The sequence below is a fragment of the Macaca nemestrina genome, chromosome 4 (assembly GCF_043159975.1).
Source record: "Macaca nemestrina isolate mMacNem1 chromosome 4, mMacNem.hap1, whole genome shotgun sequence".
Classification (NCBI taxonomy): domain Eukaryota; kingdom Metazoa; phylum Chordata; class Mammalia; order Primates; family Cercopithecidae; genus Macaca; species Macaca nemestrina.
This window is the reverse complement of record NC_092128.1, coordinates 187338846-187355968: the sequence shown is the minus strand read 5'-3', so window position 1 is coordinate 187355968 and position 17123 is coordinate 187338846. Positions and strand designations below refer to the sequence as shown.

The following is a 17123-nucleotide window of genomic DNA, read 5'->3' as shown; positions in this document are numbered from 1 at the left end:
GAGTGATGATGAGCATTTTTTCATATGTCTATTGGCTGTATGAATGTCTTTTGAGAAGTGTCTGTTCATATCTTTTGCCCACTTTTTGATGGGGTTGTTTTTTTCTTGTAAATTTGGTTGAGTCTTTATAGGTTCTGGATATTAGCCCTTTGTCAGATGAGTAGATTGCAAAAATTTTCTCCCATTCTGTAGGTTGCCTGTTCACTCTCATGGTAGTTTCTTTTGCTGTGCAGAAGCTCTCTAGTTTAATTAGATCCCATTTGTCAATTTTGGCTTTTGTTGCCGTTGCTTTTGGTGTTTTAGACATGAAGTCCTTGTCCATGCCTATGTCCTGAATGGTATTACCTAGGTTTTCTTCTAGGGTTTTTATGGTGTTAGGTCTAACATTTAAGTCTCTAATCCATCTTGAATTAATTTTTGTATAGGGAGTAAGGAAAGGATCCAGTTTCAGCTTTCTAATTATGGCTAGCCAATTTTCCCAGAACCATTTATTAAATAGGGAATCCTGTCCCCATTTCTTGTTTTTGTCAGGTTTGTCAAAGATCAGATGGCTGTAGATGTGTGGTATAATTTCTGAGGGCTCTGTTCTGTTCCATTGGTCTATATCTCTGTTTTGGTACCAGTACCATGCTGTTTTGGTTACTGTAGCCTTGTAGTATAGTTCAAAGTCAGGTAGCGTGATGCCTCTAGCTTTGTTCTTTTGGCTTAGGATTGTCTTGGCAATGCAGCATCTTTTTTGGTTCCATATGAACTTTAAAGCAGTTTTTTCCAATTCTGTGAAGAAAGTCATTGTAGCTTAATGGGGATGGCAATGAATCTATAAATTACCTTGGGCAGTATGGCCATTTTCACAATATTGATTCTTCCTATCCATGAGCATGGTATGTTCTTCCATTTGTTTGTGTCCTCTTTTATTTCACTGAGCAGTGGTTTGTAGTTCTCCTTGAAGAGGAGGTCCTTTATATCCCTTGTAAGTTGGATTCCTAGGTATTTTATTCTTTTTGAAGCAATTGTGAATGGAAGTTCATTCATGATTTGGCTCTCTGTTTGTCTGTTACTGGTGTATAAGAATGCTTGTGATTTTTGCACATTGATTTTGTATCCTAAGACTTTGCTGAAGTTGCTTATCAGCTTAAGGAGATTTTGGGCTGAGACAATGGGGTTTTCTAAATATACAATCATGTCATCTGCAAACATGGACAATTTGACGACTTCTTTTCCTAACTGAATACCCTTTATTTCTTTCTCTTGCCTGATTGCCCTAGCCAGAACTTCCAACACTATGTTGAATAGGAGTGGTGAGAAAGGGCATCCCTGTCTTGTGCCAGTTTTCAAAGGGAATGCTTCCAGTTTTTGCCCATTCAGTATGATATTGGCTGTGGGTTTGTCATAAATAGCTGTTATTATTTTGAGATACGTTTTATCAGTACTGAATTTATTGAGATTTTTTAGCATGAAGGGCTGTTGAATTTTGTCAAAGGCCTTTTCTGCATCTATTGAGATAATCATGTGGTTTTTGTCTTTGGTTCTGTTTATATGCTGGATTATGTTTATTGATTTGTGTATGTTGAACCAGCCTTGCATCCCAGGGATGAAGCCCACTTGATCATAGTGCATAAGCTTTTTGATGTGCTGCTGGATTCGGTTTGCCAGTATTTTATTGAGGATTTTTGCATTGACGTTCATCAGGGATATTGATCTAAAATTCTCTTTTTTTGTTGTTGTATCTCTGTCAGGCTTTGGTATCAGGATGATGTTGGCCTCATAAAATAAGTTAGGGAGGATTCCCTCTTTTTCTATTGGTTGGAATAGTTTCAGAAGAAATGGTACCAACTCCTCCTTGTACCTCTGGTAGAATTCGGCTGTGAATCCATCTGGTCCCGGACTTTTTTTGGTTGGTAGGCTATTAATTATTGCCTCAATTTCAGAGCCTGCTATTGGTCTATTCAGGGATTCAACTTCTTCCTGGTTTAGTCTTGGGAGAGTGTAAGTGTCCAGGAAATTATCCATTTCTTCTAGGTTTTCTAGTTTATTCGCGTAGAGGTGTTTATAGTATTCTCTGATGGTAGCTTGTATTTCTGTGGGGTCGGTGGTGATATCCCCTTTATCATTTTTTATTGCATCTACTTGATTCTTCTCTCTTTTCTTCTTTATTAGTCTTGCTAGCGGTCTATCAATTTTGTTGTTCTTTTCAAAAAACCAGTTCCTGGATTCATTGATTTTTTTGGAGGGTTTTTTGTGTCTCTATCTCCTTCAGTTCTGCTCTGATCTTAGTTATTTCTTGCCTTCTGCTAGCTTTTGAATGTGTTTGCTCTTGCTTCTCTAGTTCTTTTAATTGTGATGTTAGGGCGTCAATTTTAGATCTTTCCTGCTTTCTCTTGTGGGCATTTAGTGCTATAAATTTCCCTCTACACACTGCTTTAAATGTGTCCCAGAGATTCTGGTATGTTGTATCTTTGTTCTCATTGGTTTCAAAGAACATCTTTATTTCTGCCTTCATTTCGTTATGTACCCAGTAGTCATTCAGGAGCAGGTTGGTCAGTTTCCATGTAGTTGAGCGGTTTTGATTGAGTTTCTTAGTCCTGAGTTCTAGTTTGATTGCACTGTGGTCTGAGAGACAGTTTGTTAAAATTTCTGTTCTTTTACATTTGCTGAGGAGTGCTTTACTTCCAACTATGTGGTCAATTTTGGAATAAGTGCAATGTGGTACTGAGAAGAATGTATATTCTGTTGATTTGGGGTGGAGAGTTCTGTAGATGTCTATTAGGTCCACTTGGTGCATAGTTGAGTTCAATTCCTGGATATCCTTGTTAACTTTCTGTCTCATTGATCTGTCTAATGTTGACAGTGGGGTGTTAGAGTCTCCCATTATTATTGTATGGGAGTCTAAGTCTCTTTGTAAGTCTCTAAGGACTTGCTTTATGAATCTGGGTGCTCCTGTATTGGGTGCATATATATTTAGGATAGTTAGCTCTTCCTGATAAATTGATCCCTTTACCATTATGTAATGGCCTTCTTTGTCTCTTTTGATCTTTGATGGTTTAAAGTCTGTTGTATCAGAGACTAGGATTGCAACCCCTGCTTTTTTTTGTTTTCCATTTGCTTGGTAGATCTTCCTCCATCCCTTTATTTTGAGCCTATGTGTGTCTCTGCATGTGAGATGGGTCTCCTGAATACAGCAAACTGACGGGTCTTGACTCTATCCAATTTGTCAGTCTGTGTCTTAATTGGACCATTTAGTCCATTTACTTTTAAGGTTAATATTGTTATATATGAACTTGATCCTGTCATTATGATATTAGCTGGTTATTTTGCTCGCTAGCTGATGCAGTTTCTTCCTAGCATCGATGGACTTTACATTTTGACATGTTTTTGCAATGGCTGGTACCTGTTATTCCTTTCCATGTTTAGTGCTTCCTTCAGGATCTCTTGTAGGGCAGGCCTGGTGGTGACAAGATCTCTAAGCATTTACTTGTCTGTAAAGGATTTTATTTCTCCTTCACTTATGAAACTTAGTTGACTGGATATGAAATTCTGGGTTGAAAATTCTTTAAGAATATTGAATATTGGCCCCCATTCTCTTCTGGCTTGTAGAGTTTCTGCTGAGAGATCTGCTGTTAGTCTGATGGGCTTCCCTTTGTGGGTAACACGACCTTTCTCTCTGGCTGCCCTTAACATTTTTTCATTCATTTCAACTTTGGTGAATCTGACAATTATGTGTCTTGGAGTTGCTCTTCTCGAGGAGTATCTTTGTGGCATTGTCTGTATTTCCTGAATTCAAATGTTGGCCTGCCTTACTGGGTTGGGGAAGTTCTCCTGGATGATATCCTGCAGAGTGTTTTCCAACTTGGTTCCATTTTCCCCGTCACTTTCAGGCACACCAATCAGATGTAGATTTGGTCTTTTCACATAATCCCATATTTCTTGGAGGCTTTGTTCATTTCCTTTTACTCTTTTTTCTCTACACTTCTCTTCTTGCTTCATTTCATTCATTTGATCTTCAGTCACTGATACTCTTTCTTCCAGTTGATTGAGTAGGTTACTGAAGCTTGTGCATTTGTCACGTAGTTCTTGTGTTATGGTTTTCATCTCTATCAGTTCTTTTAAGGTCTTCTCTGCATTGATTATTCTAGTTATCCATTCATCCATTCTTTTTTCAAGGTTTTTAGTTTCTTTGCACTGGCTACGTAGTTCCTCCTTTAGCTCTGAGAAGTTTGATCCACTGCCTTCTTCTCTTAACTCGTCAAAGTCGTTCTGCATCCAGCTTTGTTCTGTTGCTGGCGATGAGCTGCATTCCTTTGGAGGGAGAGATGCACTCTGATTTTTTGAATTTCCAGCTTTTCTGCACTACTTTTTCCCCATCTTTGTGGTTTTTATCTGCCTTTGGTCTTTGATGATGGTGACGTACTGATGGGGTTTTGGTGTGGGTGTCCTTTCTGTTTGTTTGTTTTCCTTCTACCAGTCAGAACCCTCAGTGGTAGGTCTGTTGGAGTTTGCTTGAGGTCCACTCCAGACCCTGTTTGCCTGCGTATCAGCAGCAGAGGCTGCAGAAGGGGATATAATCTCCTGGTGTCTCGTTTGCTAAGACCCTTGGTAAAGCGCAGTATTAGGGTGGGAGTTACCTTAATTTCCAGATGTTGTGTGTCTCAATTTCCTTTGGCTAGGAAAAGGAATTCCCTTCCCCCTTGCACTTTCCAGGTGAGGCAATGCCTCACCCTGCTTCAGCTCTCACTGGTTGGGCTGCACCCGCGGACCAGCGCCAACTGTCTGACACACCCCAGTGAGATGAACCCGGTACCTCAGTTGAAAATGCAGAAATCACCCGTCTTCTGTGTCGCTCATGCTGGGAGCTGGAGGCTGGAGCTATTCCTATTCGGCCATCTTGGCTCCTCTATGTCCCTATTTAGATCTTTAAAAGGTGCTAGACTCTTAATCTCTTCAGGACTGGGAGGACTTGAAAGAAAAAGATCTAGCTATGTTAAGATTCTTTAGAGATGCAAAATTTCCCCCACAAAGGACAGCTTTGCAGGGCAACGATATGTCAAAGAAACATGTTTTGGGGTAAATTATTTTGACTTTCTTCTTTGTCACATAATGTTATGCCAGAGTCAGACTGGAAAGTAAGTCACAACATGTAGGGTTAAATAAAACCATCTCATGAGAATTTATAGTGTGTAGGACATCACCATCCAGATAGGATTTAGGACCATCTAGATAGGAATTTGGGCAAGATTAAAAAAAAAAAAAAAAAAAATGAGAGCTTAGTCCTCAGTAGTGAGCAAGTTCTCCTGAGATTTGATGGTTTAAAAGCATGTGGCACTTCCCCCCTTGTCTCTCTTTTTCCTGCTCTGTCAAGTGAATAAGATACCTGCTTCCCCTCAGCCTTCCGTCATGACTGTAAGTTTCCTGAGGCCTCACAGCCATGCTTCCTATACAGCCTACAGAACTGTGAGTCAATGAAACCTCTTTTCTTCATCTATTACCCAGTCTCGGCTAGTTCCTTATAGCAATGTGAGAACAGACTAATACAAGGAGCACTCACACACAGTAATCACAACCCTGCAGTCAGCTATTCCATGCACTGGCTCCAACCCAGTGGAGTGAATTGGAGACGTATCTTCAGTTGACAAAGCCACCCTGGCACGATTCTTCACTTTTCACTTCACTTTACCCTTCAGCGTCGCTGCCTTGGTAGCTGTTCACCTTCTCTCCCTTCAGGTAACAGGATCCAACAACCCATCAGGAATTTCATTAGATGTGGCACGATCCCATTTCACTCATACTACACAATTAAAAACATTTTAGGCTTGGTTCTCCTCCCATGATGATTACCTGTTGGAGTCCTGTTTTAACCTGACCTACTAGGAGACCTAGATAATTATACCCCAGCAAATCCCCTAACGCACCACCTCACATCCAACCAGAATGACACATCAACCCCATGCTCTATTCCCAATACCTCAGGAGGAATTCTAGCCCCTGTCTTCTCTGTTCTCATCCTGGCCATTTTCCCAATACTTCACCTGTCTAAACAATGGAGTACCCATAATATTCCACCATGCAGCTAATGTCCATCTGAGTTCTAGGAGCAGATCTTCTCACACACATGTGGATTGGGGGTCAGCCCATTGAACAGCCTTTCATTATGTTTGGTCAGGCAGCATCCGTTATGTATTTCCCTCTCATTCTCCTTTCAATACCACTCACTAGCTGAATCGAAGACCAGCTACTGAAAGGAAGAAGTCCGTGTGGTATATTTATGTGACTCTGGTCTTGTGAACCAAAATTGGAGAGCACTCCTCCCTAGGCCAATTCAAGGAAGAAGCCATCTGCTCCACCACTGGTACCTAAAGCTGTGATTCTTCTTTACCCCCTGACATTCATACTCGAGGTACAATTAATTAATTTTAACTGCCATGTCAGTATTGGAAAAACTCCTATAAATTATTACGACAACCATGAACATTTTTGCATTGCCACTTTTCCCCATTAATTATGTACTATGTGTTTAGTCACACATTGTACGTTTATGTATTATTATACGTTAAATTGTGCCCTGCATGAATATTAAGCAAGAATATGAACTGTCGTGACAACCTGTCTTATGTCAGCCAGGCCAAAATCCACAAACCCAGTTCTCAAGAGTGTGAGTGTCACCCAGTACAGACAATCCTTAACATTACATAGGACATGTAACTATAGATCATACATAGCACATGTAAGCCAGATCATTTCCCAACAACATGCTTATCACCTCCAAATAAACTTCTTAACTACCAAGCTTCTAGAAATTAGCCACCATTTGGGAAGAGTCCTCCTCCTTACTCCGGGCCCATAAAACCTTGGGTCTTTCACCATCTGTGAAGTTCACCGGCACTTTCCCCTTCCCCGAGTCATACAGGAAAGAGGACCTGGTTAACACCGTCCACATGCCCTAGAAATAAACAAAATCAGACTGCAGGACACAAAGACTTAGACAAATCTTCAAACTGATGTCCTAGCATTGTAAAATGCCCCAGGTTAATATGGAGTGTCTATGCAATTCCAATCAAAATCCCAATGCAACCCCTTCTCTTCTCTCCCCTCCTCTGCTCCCTTCCCTTCCTCTGCTTCCCTCCCCTCCTCTGCTCCCCTCCCCTCCTCTGCTCCCTTCCCCTCCTCTGCTCCCTTCCCCTCCCTTGCTCCCTTGCCTTCCCCTGCTCCCCCTCCCCTCCCCTCCCCTCCCCTCCCCTCCCTTCCCTTCCCCTCCCTTCCCTTCCCTTCTCCTCTCCTTTCCTCTCCTCTCCCTCTTTTCTTTTCTGAGACAGAGTCTCGCTCTACCACCCAGGCTGAAGTGCAATGATGTTGGCTCACTGCAACCTCCGCCTCCCAGGTTCAAGCGATTCTCCTGCCTCAGCCTCCTGAGTAGCTGGGATTACAGGCATGTGCCACCATGCCCAGCTAATTTTTGTATTTTTAGCAGAGATGGGGTTTCACCATGTTGACCAAGCTGGTCTCAAACTCCTGACCTCAAGTGATCCGCCCGCCTCGGCCTCCCAAAGTGCTGGGATTACAGGCGTGAGCCACCGTGCGCTGCCAGTGCAGCCCTTTTTAATAAATGACAAGAGTTACAAGAGAATCTTAAATAATTACTAGGTAAAACTACTTAGGAAGGGATACTTGACCTCCAGGTATTAAATTACATGAAAATGCTCAGTAAACTAATCAACCTACAACTGGCATAATTTTTGGAAAGGTTTACGTTACAAACGTTGGAAATAAAGATTCTAGAACTTTTTTTTTTTTTCATTTTAGGGAAAAGCATTCTAAAGGTAAAACAATAGAAGTAAATGAAAACGGAAGATACCTATCCAGTGTGACATATTTGTGAAATATATAGTTTTATATATTTTAAAATATACACAAGTAGATCTGGGCTGGGCACAGTGGCTCACGCCTGTAAACCCAGCACTTTGGGAGGCTGAGGCAGGCAGATCACCAGAGGTCAGGAGTTCGAGACCAGCCTGGCCAACATGGTGAAACCCCCATCTCTAGTAAAAATACAAATATTAGCCGGGTGTGGTGGCAAGTGCCTATAATCCCAGCTACTTGGGAGGCTGAGGCAGGAAAATCACTTGAACTTAGGAGGCGGAGGTTGCAGTGAGCTGAGATCGCACCATTGCACTCCAGCCTGGGCAACAGAGTGAGACTCCATCTCAAAAATAAATAAGTCGATCTGAAACAACAGCACAAATGCTGAAGCTACGGCACACCAAGGGCTTGGTTCACTCCAGTGGCTACACCCAGGTGAGAGTGGGAGGGCAGCACTTGAGCCCGGGGCCACAGGAAGCATCCATGGGAGCCCACAGGCTGTTTGATCTTTCAAGGAGACAGACCAGGCAGGCCTGAGGGGCAGGGCTGGGTCACGGTGGGCACCTGTCAGGTCCAGGCTGTGGATGCCTCTCTTCCTGAAAGGAATCAGGGCTCCCCAGGGCCAGGGCAGGAGGGGACAAGACAAGAACCCCTTGTCCCACCCAAGAGCCACGAAGCTGCGAAGACAACCAGGGCTGGTCATAAAGACAGAGCAGATGCGGAGGCGCCACTGGTCACAGACGGGACACAGTGGCTGCATCAGGGAAAGTAAGGCCACCAAATGTGTTTAGAGCCACACAAGATGATGCTTACAACATGAGTGTCACCGTTAGAGGAGGCAGCTCTTCACCCTGCCCTTGGTGAATCAAGGAGCGTAGCCGGTGACCCTCCCGCCGTCCCTCAGGAACCAGGCACAAGGAGGGAGGCACGGATGCTCTGCCTGGAAGATTCTAGCTAACAAATAAAGAGGGCTCACGGACCAGCGGATCCTGCTCAACCACCCGGTGAATGAACAGTGGCTGTAAACGTCCCCGGGAGACAACTGAAGACACACAGCCCACGGGAGAGTGCGGCCAGCAAGCCCTGCGGGAAATCCAGTGTGCTCACGCATTCACAGAGGTGTGTGCACGGCGCGTGGTGGCGCCGAAGAATCCAGGCAGGGTGTCCCTGGGCCAGCGGCCAGGCTGCTTCAGCAGAACCACCCAGAGGGGAGCCAACAGCAGACAAACGGGGGCCCATAAGCTAAGAGACCTAAGAGGCCTCAGCCAGTGGCCTTGGAGGAGCACTGGGGAGACTGATTCCAGCCAACCCGGAAAATACAACGAGACCGTCAGGGAGGTGTGAGCTCCGAGCGAGGAAGACTCGGGAACCGCTGGAATGTCATTTTCAGGTGGATGGTGGTTTTGTGGTTATATATTTAAACAAAAGAGAGGCCCCATGTGTGAAGGGTTCCTGCTTATATTTACAGATAGGTTTTGTTTGTTTTGTTTTTGTTTTTTGTTTGTTTTTGTTTTTTCGCCTGAGGTCTGGGATTTGCTTTTACTCATTTGGAGGGAGAACGTAGGCAGGTGTGAGGATGGGAAGCCGGGTCAAGCAGGCATGGATCACAGTAGGAAGAGGCGAATGGAGCCCGGTACAGCACTCTCAGACCCGTCCCTCCGCTTGGGAAAGGGCAGGGCCTGGTGGTGCTGCAGGGGGGCTCCGTGACAGGTGGGAGTCGCTGCAGGCAGGAGATGAGGTCTCCTCTCCCCACCCCAGGAGCTGAGGGGCAGGGCAGGCTTGGGAAGCAGGTGGGCCAGCAGGTGGGGGCAGCCAAGCTGTCCTGAGGAGAGATGGGGGCAGGCAGGGTGGCCAGGAGCACCAGGTGGTCAGGAGGACAGCATGGACAGGCCAGCACCCGTGACCCTAGGGCAGGCTGGGGCCTGGAGGTGGGGGCTGGGCTGTCAGGGGCCACCATGCACCAGCGGGAGGTGGATCTAGTGAGTCACAGCCCTGGAGAAGCAAATCACATCCTGACCTGGGGTGTGGAGGTCACACAGAGAATACGTCCCCCTGGCGTGGGCACCACACCCTGCTATTGACCAAGAGCCTGCACAACGGTGGTCTCTGGAGACCCTCACCGCAGCCTGGGAGGCGGCCACACAACAAGCTTCCCCCAACCCCGGCAGTGTGGGCTGGAAGATGCTGACAGCCTCTGGGGGACAGGAGTGGGGGCACCCGGTGTGTTGACATTTGCCAGTTTCCTTGATGTAGAGACTGCTGCCATGGTCACATTCAGGCTGCCATCATGACGTCACCTGGTGCAAAAATGCCTGAAACGTTAACAGTTGGCTGTCAGGAGCTACATTTAACCATCCACTGTCATTAGCCTGCTGGAAACTGCACAAGCCGGCTCTGCACCCTCTGTGGGGCTCACACAGGTTCCGCTCCTGTAGCCCTTCTGGGGCCACAGCTGTGGACTCACAGGTCCCTCAGCTCCACGGCACTGCAAGGTCTGGGGAAGGGGGAGGCTTGGGGTTTGGGCCAGGCTGCAGAGTTGCAGACAACAGAATCCACACTTGCTGACTGAAGCATGAAGAGCTTTACTGAGGGCTCACAGAAGGGCTGCGAGGACAACAGAATTAGAGACCGGCACAGTCTGGGCCAGCAGCATGGCCCGCTCACACCTCCCTCTCCAGGTTACACAGTTCAGGATCCAAGTCCTGCGTAAACGCATCTGACTGGAGAACCGAAATCCCATCGAGAACAGCTGCAGGGAGCCTGGGGTCATGGTTTTCAGCTCCCGGCCACTGCGGTCCAGGAAGGCCAGCCAGACGAGACCTAAGCCAAGTCCCCACATCCCCCACGAGGGGACATGCCAGGAGTGTCCAGGACTCCGGGCCGCCCTCTGTGCTATGCACCATGGAGTCAGCTGCCTCCCAGCCATGGGCCACACCTGATCAGAGTTCCTTAGAAGCCGGGCTCCTTGCCTTCCTGCCTTGGCTCTGGTGACCTTGGGATTTTGCAGACCCTCGGGAAGAGCTGCCCAAGACAGCACCCCCACTCCAGACCCTGTCTGATGGGCTGTGGACGTCCGCACATTCCACAGAATATGACTAGCTGTGGAGCTCAATGTGAAATGGCCCTTTGCTGGCCGGGTCCTGCCTTCAGCCTGGACACTCGTCCCCATGTCCTGCCCAGATGAGCTCTGGGCAGAGCCAGAGTTTCCTGGCTGCTTCGGTTATGAAACACGTCCAGGTTTAGCCCAGCCTCATGTGCGGTTTACAACTCTCATCTACCCTCCCTGTAGGTGAGGCTGGGGGCCCCAGGTTCCCCTCCTGCGGGCAGCCCCTGCAGAGGAGGCGGGGGTCTCTTAGGGCCAGATTCCTCTTCCCCAGGGCCCTTCACGAGAGGAGGCTCCTCACTCACCCACAGCTGCCAGCATACCCCACACCCCATTGTCTGCCACGCAACCCCCAGCAGGCCCACACCCTGCACCCCTATAGCCTCCAGCCAGCCCCTGTGGTGCCTACGCCGTGAGTGGGCCTGGGAGTCTCCCTGCCCTTGGTGGCCTTCCTGCCCCAGGGAGCCTCACCCCACCAGGGACGGCCCTGTGGATCAGGATGGTTCTGCTGGTGGTTACACTGGCTCCGGGCCCATCCCCCACTGCTGGACCCCGCCCCGCACAAGGGAGCCTCTGAGCAGGCATCTGGGGCTCCAAAGTCCAACAGGAAACTAGCAGGGGGAGGGGTCCAAGCCTGGGCTCCTCTCCTAGGGTTAGGAGTCAGCTTTAGAGTTAGGGCTGGGTTAGGTTAGGGGTTAGCATGAGGGTTAGGGTGAAGGTTGGTTTAGGGGTTAGCATTAGGGTTAGGATTGGGCTGGATCAGGGATTAGAATTACGGTGAGGGTTGGGTCAGTGGTTAGCATTAGGGTTAGGGCGAGGGTTGGTTTAGGGGTTAGCATTAGGGTTAGGTTGGGGTTCAGGTTCTGCCTCCCATGATGTCCAGGGAGCTTCCAGGGGTGAGGGTGGTGAACGGCCGGCATCAGGAAGCTAAGTCCCGCCCTGCCAGTCTGGCTGGAAGATTCTGGCTCCCTGGTGGCCCAGTAGTCACAGAATCCCCCCAGTTGCCTCTCCCCTCCCCCTTGCCTTGCCTCACAAGGCGGAGACCTCCACTATGTCCACAGGTTGAACTGAGACACTCCCTTTTCCCCGCCTCACCGCTGTCAACACTGGTGGCCTGGCTGGTGTGGGGCTGAGCCCACGGCCTCTGCAGATGTGGGAAACTCTTGCAGTCAGTGCAGCGTGGAGGCAGAGGGGCTGATCTGGCCTGGGCGTCCCAGCGGGCAGCAGGTCCCGGGGTGCGTATGCTCACATGTGGGCTGCAAAGAACCGAGGCACGGGGAGAGGTGGGGTGCTCTGGGGCCAGGCAGCGATGTCATCTCAGGGTGCTCTGCTGCCCCTCCTTCAGCAAGTGTCCATCATGGGCTCCAGGCCCCGCCAGTCAAGAGGTCACAAGATGCGACGGGAGGGGAGGGCAGGAAGGGGAGGGCTGTACCCCCGGAGAGCTGAGGACTTGCAAGCACCTAGGGTGGGAGCTCCAATGAGCATGAAGGACCTTTGGGGCCCCACAGTGTTGGGGTCTCTATGGCCTTCCTTAGAGGGGAGGTGTTTTCCCCTATGTCAGTGGGGCAGGGGGCACAGTAAGGCCAGGATGGTGGGCAGCTTATGGACCTGACTGAGCTCACAGTGCAAGGGACGGGACCTCTGGTGTCCTCCTGGTCCTCTCCCCTTCTCCCCCTTCCAACAGGAGGTGGGCAGGGCCCAGCAGACCTTCACCAAGGGGAAGGCCAGATCCCGGGCTGGGGCAGCCCAGCCAATTGGGGCAGGGAGGGACGGGCCTGCCCCTGCCCTGTGCACCTCCTGAAGGGCCACGTCTGGGTGGTGTACAGGCTCTGGGCTGATTCTAGGGTAAGGGCCAATGAAGAGTCCCCTGGCAGCAGGGAAAGGGCCCCCCAAAATGTGAGATGGGACTGGCTGGCACTCACAGGACGCAGGGCTGAGGAGAGGCCCTGCCTTCACCACCCAGGCCTCAGTCCACACTCTCCTTGGGACCTGGGGTCACGCAGGCCGGGCAAACCCACCACAGGCACCCTGGCATGGAGAAGGGGTGGCAGGAGGACGCCAATCACCATGTGACCCCAGGCCTGCAGGCCAGGCCAGCAACAGTTCACCTGCCCCGCCTGCATCCATCAGAGAGCCAGGGATGGCACCGGTTCTTCACCCACACATCCTTATCCTATGCTTTCAGCCACTTGGCCTGTGGATAGAAACCCCCGCAGGCCCAGGACACTCTGCTGTGTCAGCGCCCGCTTCCTCCAAACAGTGGAACCGGACACTCCGCCACCTCCTGGCTCTGTCCGGACCATGAGGACCCACACCAGCACGGGTGCGCTCCCGGGAGCTGGCACTTGGTTCTAGCTCTCGCTGGAAGGGTGAGCGGCGCTGGCAGTTTCCGTGGAGGTCTCTATCCTCTGAGCACGGCGACACTCAGGCAGCGTGGCATGAGGGAAGCAAGCGGGGCCTGGGGCTGCCTCCACTCACACACTGGGCCAGGCTCCTCACCTACCCCCACGTCTGCACAGTGGGCAGAGCAAAGCCTACCAAGCACCTCACAACACAGACGCTCCTGTGACTCGCACTGCACACACCCTGGTCAGGCTCTCACCTTCCAAGTCACCTGACGCTTTCCAAACACAAACCACCCTCAACTTCCAATCATTTTTAAGCATCTGTTTGGTGAAGCATCTCTACATACCTACACTTCAGTCTACACACAATGTACACTGATCACTCATTTGCACCCCCCCAAAAAATAAAGTACTTTAAAATATAAACACTCATAAAAAGGACAAAAAATAAAATCAAGAATTACTATCATATAGGAGGTAACATCTAACCTGAATGTTAAGGTAAGTAAATTGAATACTAAATTATCTCTGAGATTCCTGGCAGCAAAGGTGAAAAGAGAGAGTTCCTCTTGCTGGAGAAAATGAAGCATCCCATTGATTGGCCTTGAAACATCAATCACCAGTACTCCTGGCCTTGGAAAAAGCTGTTTTATATCTTAGTAGAAAAAGCAAGGCACAGGGCCAGGTGTGGTGGCTCACACCTGTAATCCCAGCACTTTGGGAGGCTGAGGCGGGCGGGTCACTTGAGGCCAGGAGTTCGAGACCAGCCTGGCCAACATGGTGAAACCCCATCTCTACTAAAAATACAAAAATTAGCCAGGCATGGTGGCAGGTGCCTGTAATTCCAGCTACTCAGGAGGTTGAGGCAGGAGAAGTGATTGAGCCTGGGAGGCGAAGGTTGCAGTGAGCCAAGATCACCCCGGGGCAGGGCCTCCCACAACAGGCACAGCCAGAGGGGCAGGAAGCAGGCAGGGCCCCAGATATGTGGCTGCTGCCTTCCCCTAGGCAAGCTACCTTGGACTTTTCCCAGGTCTCTCTCCATATTGTTCACCCCATTACTGGACAAATTTTGGCACTAGGGTTGCTCAAACATTGTGAGAACAAAAAGCTTAGGGCAGTTTGTTTGAGCTACACATCCCACTTAGTGCTCTAGAAAAACCTGGTCTCTGTTACTTTGCTCTGGAAACAGGGCTCATGTTCCAATGTACCTGGAACAGTGGAACAAGGCTCATGTTTACCTACAGTGCACTTTGTAGGTAAACAAGGGCAAGCCAGCTCCTCAGCACAGGACTTATCAGCGCCTTCAGCAGGTGAACCTGAACCCGAGCCCCCTCTCGTGAACCCTCACGCTTGTGGAGCACCCTGTGTCCTCTGCGTGCATATCCACAGCCTGCGGGCCCTGTGTGGGAGAGGCTCGCGTGGTGGAAGGAGGCGGAATGTCATGATGGACAGCCCAGGTTGAAGTCCCATTGGGATCATTTCCTGATGGTGTCACAGTCTTTCTGTTTCACTAAGCTTCAGGTTCCTCATCCTTCACACGGATGATGGCAAAACCATCCAGCCTGGAGGTGCTGCTGTGCCCGAGGGCAACAGTGGGGAGCACAGCACACATGGCTGTGACACCTGCCTCAGGGAATAGCAAAAGCATCATTAGTTACCACCTACTACAGAAGTGACAGCAGCCATCGGCGGGGTCTGCTGGAACAGGCGCTAGGGCCCCGGGCCAATGGGGTCCTTGGAGGCAGGGGCGCTGGGCAGAGACTTCAGGTACTCCAGGTGCCTCCGGGCATCCTCCTGGTTGTGGCGCACATAGTACACGATATAGGCGATCACCATGGCGAACCAGCCGAACATGGTGACCAGCATGGCCACATCTGTGGTCCTGTGGGGGACACTGCAGAGGCTGGCACCTGCATCCAGAGCCTGAACCAGAGGCTTCCCCACAAACTCCTCCTGCACTGAGGTGTGGCAGGCGATCTCATCCACAGAGTCGGGGTCCAGCTTCAGCTCCCACAGGGCCTCCTGCAGGGCACACTCACAGTGCAGGGGGTTGTGGGACAGGCGTATCTTGGCACTGAGCTTGCCCAGGGCGTCCTTGGGGATCCTCTGGATGCGGTTGTAGGACAGGTCCAGCAGCCGCAGGCCCCCCGCCAGGCCCGCGAAGGTGGCGGGGCCAATGGCCTCGATGGCGTTGTGAGACAGATCCAGCTCCCTGAGCCGGTGCAGGTGCTGGAAGGCCCCGTCCGGGAGGTGGGAGATCTTGTTGGCATCCAGCTTCAGGAGCACGGTGTCGGCCGGGATGTCCTGGGGGACCTCCTGCAGGCCCCGCAAGCTGCAGTAGACAGCCACAGCCCCTGCATGGTCAGGGCACCGGCAGGGCTGCGGGCAGGTGGCGCCCAGGCGCAGGCAGAAGAGGAGGAAGAGACAAGACCCCCGGGTGGAGACCAGCAGGAGGGAGGGGCAAGGCAGGCGCACGGTGCCCATCCTGAGCTGGCCTGGGAATGGGGAGATGCGCGCCTCTGCTCAGGCCTGGAGATGGAGCTCTTTTCTGCTGCAAGGCCTTATCCAACCAGACAAGAACCCGCCATCCTGCCGGGCTGGGAGAAGCAGTGCACTCCACTCTGGCAGCTCTGAAAGGGAAGACGCAGGAGGGAGGGGAGAGGGAAGGAGGGGGGTCAGCACTGCCTGCTGCAGTCATCTGGGAAATGCGTCCACTGGTGGGGAGGTTGTCCAGGGCCCGCCGAAGGGTCTGGGATGGGGAGCACGCCTCCTTAAACAGCTCTGCCTGTAACTTACTTCTGGAGACTCCCAATGCGCCCGGGAGGAGCGTCCCACAAGTGCAAGGAGCTGGCACTGCCAGGGGGCTCCGTGTGGCGCAGTCGGTGGTCACTGCGGTCAGCCCTGGCCACTTCCCACACCGCTGGGGACCAAAGGCCGGGTGGCGGGGTGGCGGCGGCCTGGGACCACCCAGCCCCTCCTTAGGGTGGATGCCAGGAGGACGGGGACGGCTGGAGATTCTGCCAAACCTGGAGCGCGGGTCAAGACGGGCACGTGGCCGGGCACCAGCGGGCGCTCGCGCGCCAGGGGCTACTCCCGCAGCCAACGCCTGGCTGACTCCGACAATCCCTAAAAACTGTAATAACCCAGCAAGCCTTTCCCTGCCAGCCCTAAAGCAGCCGCGGCTCGCACCGGGCGCAGAACCGCGCCTTTCAACTGCCTGAAGAAAAGCGGAGAAAACGGAGAAGCCAAGCCCTGTGCGCGCGGCCCGCGTTGGGCGTGGACGGCGGGGCCGCGCGCGGAGCCGGCCGGGAGGGGCTCGGACCCCCGGGACCTCGAGCCTTTAGACCCTCCGGCCCTAGGACCCCCGGAACCTGCGACCCCCGAGACCCGAGCACTCGCGGCGGGGGGATGGTCACGGGTGGTGGGGGATCCATGCTCCCAGGGCTGGGCGGGGGCTTTACCTGCGCGGCGGCGGCCGGAGGCTGCTCTGCGCGCTGCTCCCGGGTCTCTCGGAGCCCGCCAGACCCGCTTCCACCCCTGGCGCGGTGGCGACCCTGCTGCCCCTGCGCCCGCGCCCGCGACCACTGGCTGGGGAGGCCGCGGCTCCGGCCTGCGCTGGCGAGGGGCGGGGAGGGGCGGGGCCTGGAGGGAGGGGCGGGACGAAAGGCGGAGACTGGCTGTGTCGATTCCCGCGTGGGCGGGGAAGGGGCGGGGCATGTAAGGAGACCTGAACGGGATTTGTGGTTAGGCGGGGGCGGGGTTTGAGGGCGGGGCCTGGAAGAGATGGGGCGGGGCATAGGAGGAGCTGGTGGTGCGGCTTTAGA

General features: G+C 51.5%; 1 protein-coding gene and 1 pseudogene across 1 annotated transcript; both read right to left on the bottom strand.

Moving 5' to 3' along the window:
- Positions 1 to 10413: 10413 nt before the first annotated feature.
- Positions 10414 to 14985, bottom strand: LOC139362659 (putative uncharacterized protein LRRC3DN; annotated as a pseudogene).
- LOC105472514 (leucine rich repeat containing 3) lies at positions 10414 to 16897 on the bottom strand. Its single transcript, XM_011725844.2, has 2 exons — positions 16761 to 16897; positions 10414 to 15929 (listed from the first exon to the last, which is right to left on the bottom strand). Exon 2 carries the CDS (start codon positions 15781 to 15783, stop codon positions 15010 to 15012), a length of 774 nt encoding a protein of 257 aa, XP_011724146.2. The 5' UTR covers positions 15784 to 15929; positions 16761 to 16897; the 3' UTR covers positions 10414 to 15009.
- Positions 16898 to 17123: the final 226 nt, after the last annotated feature.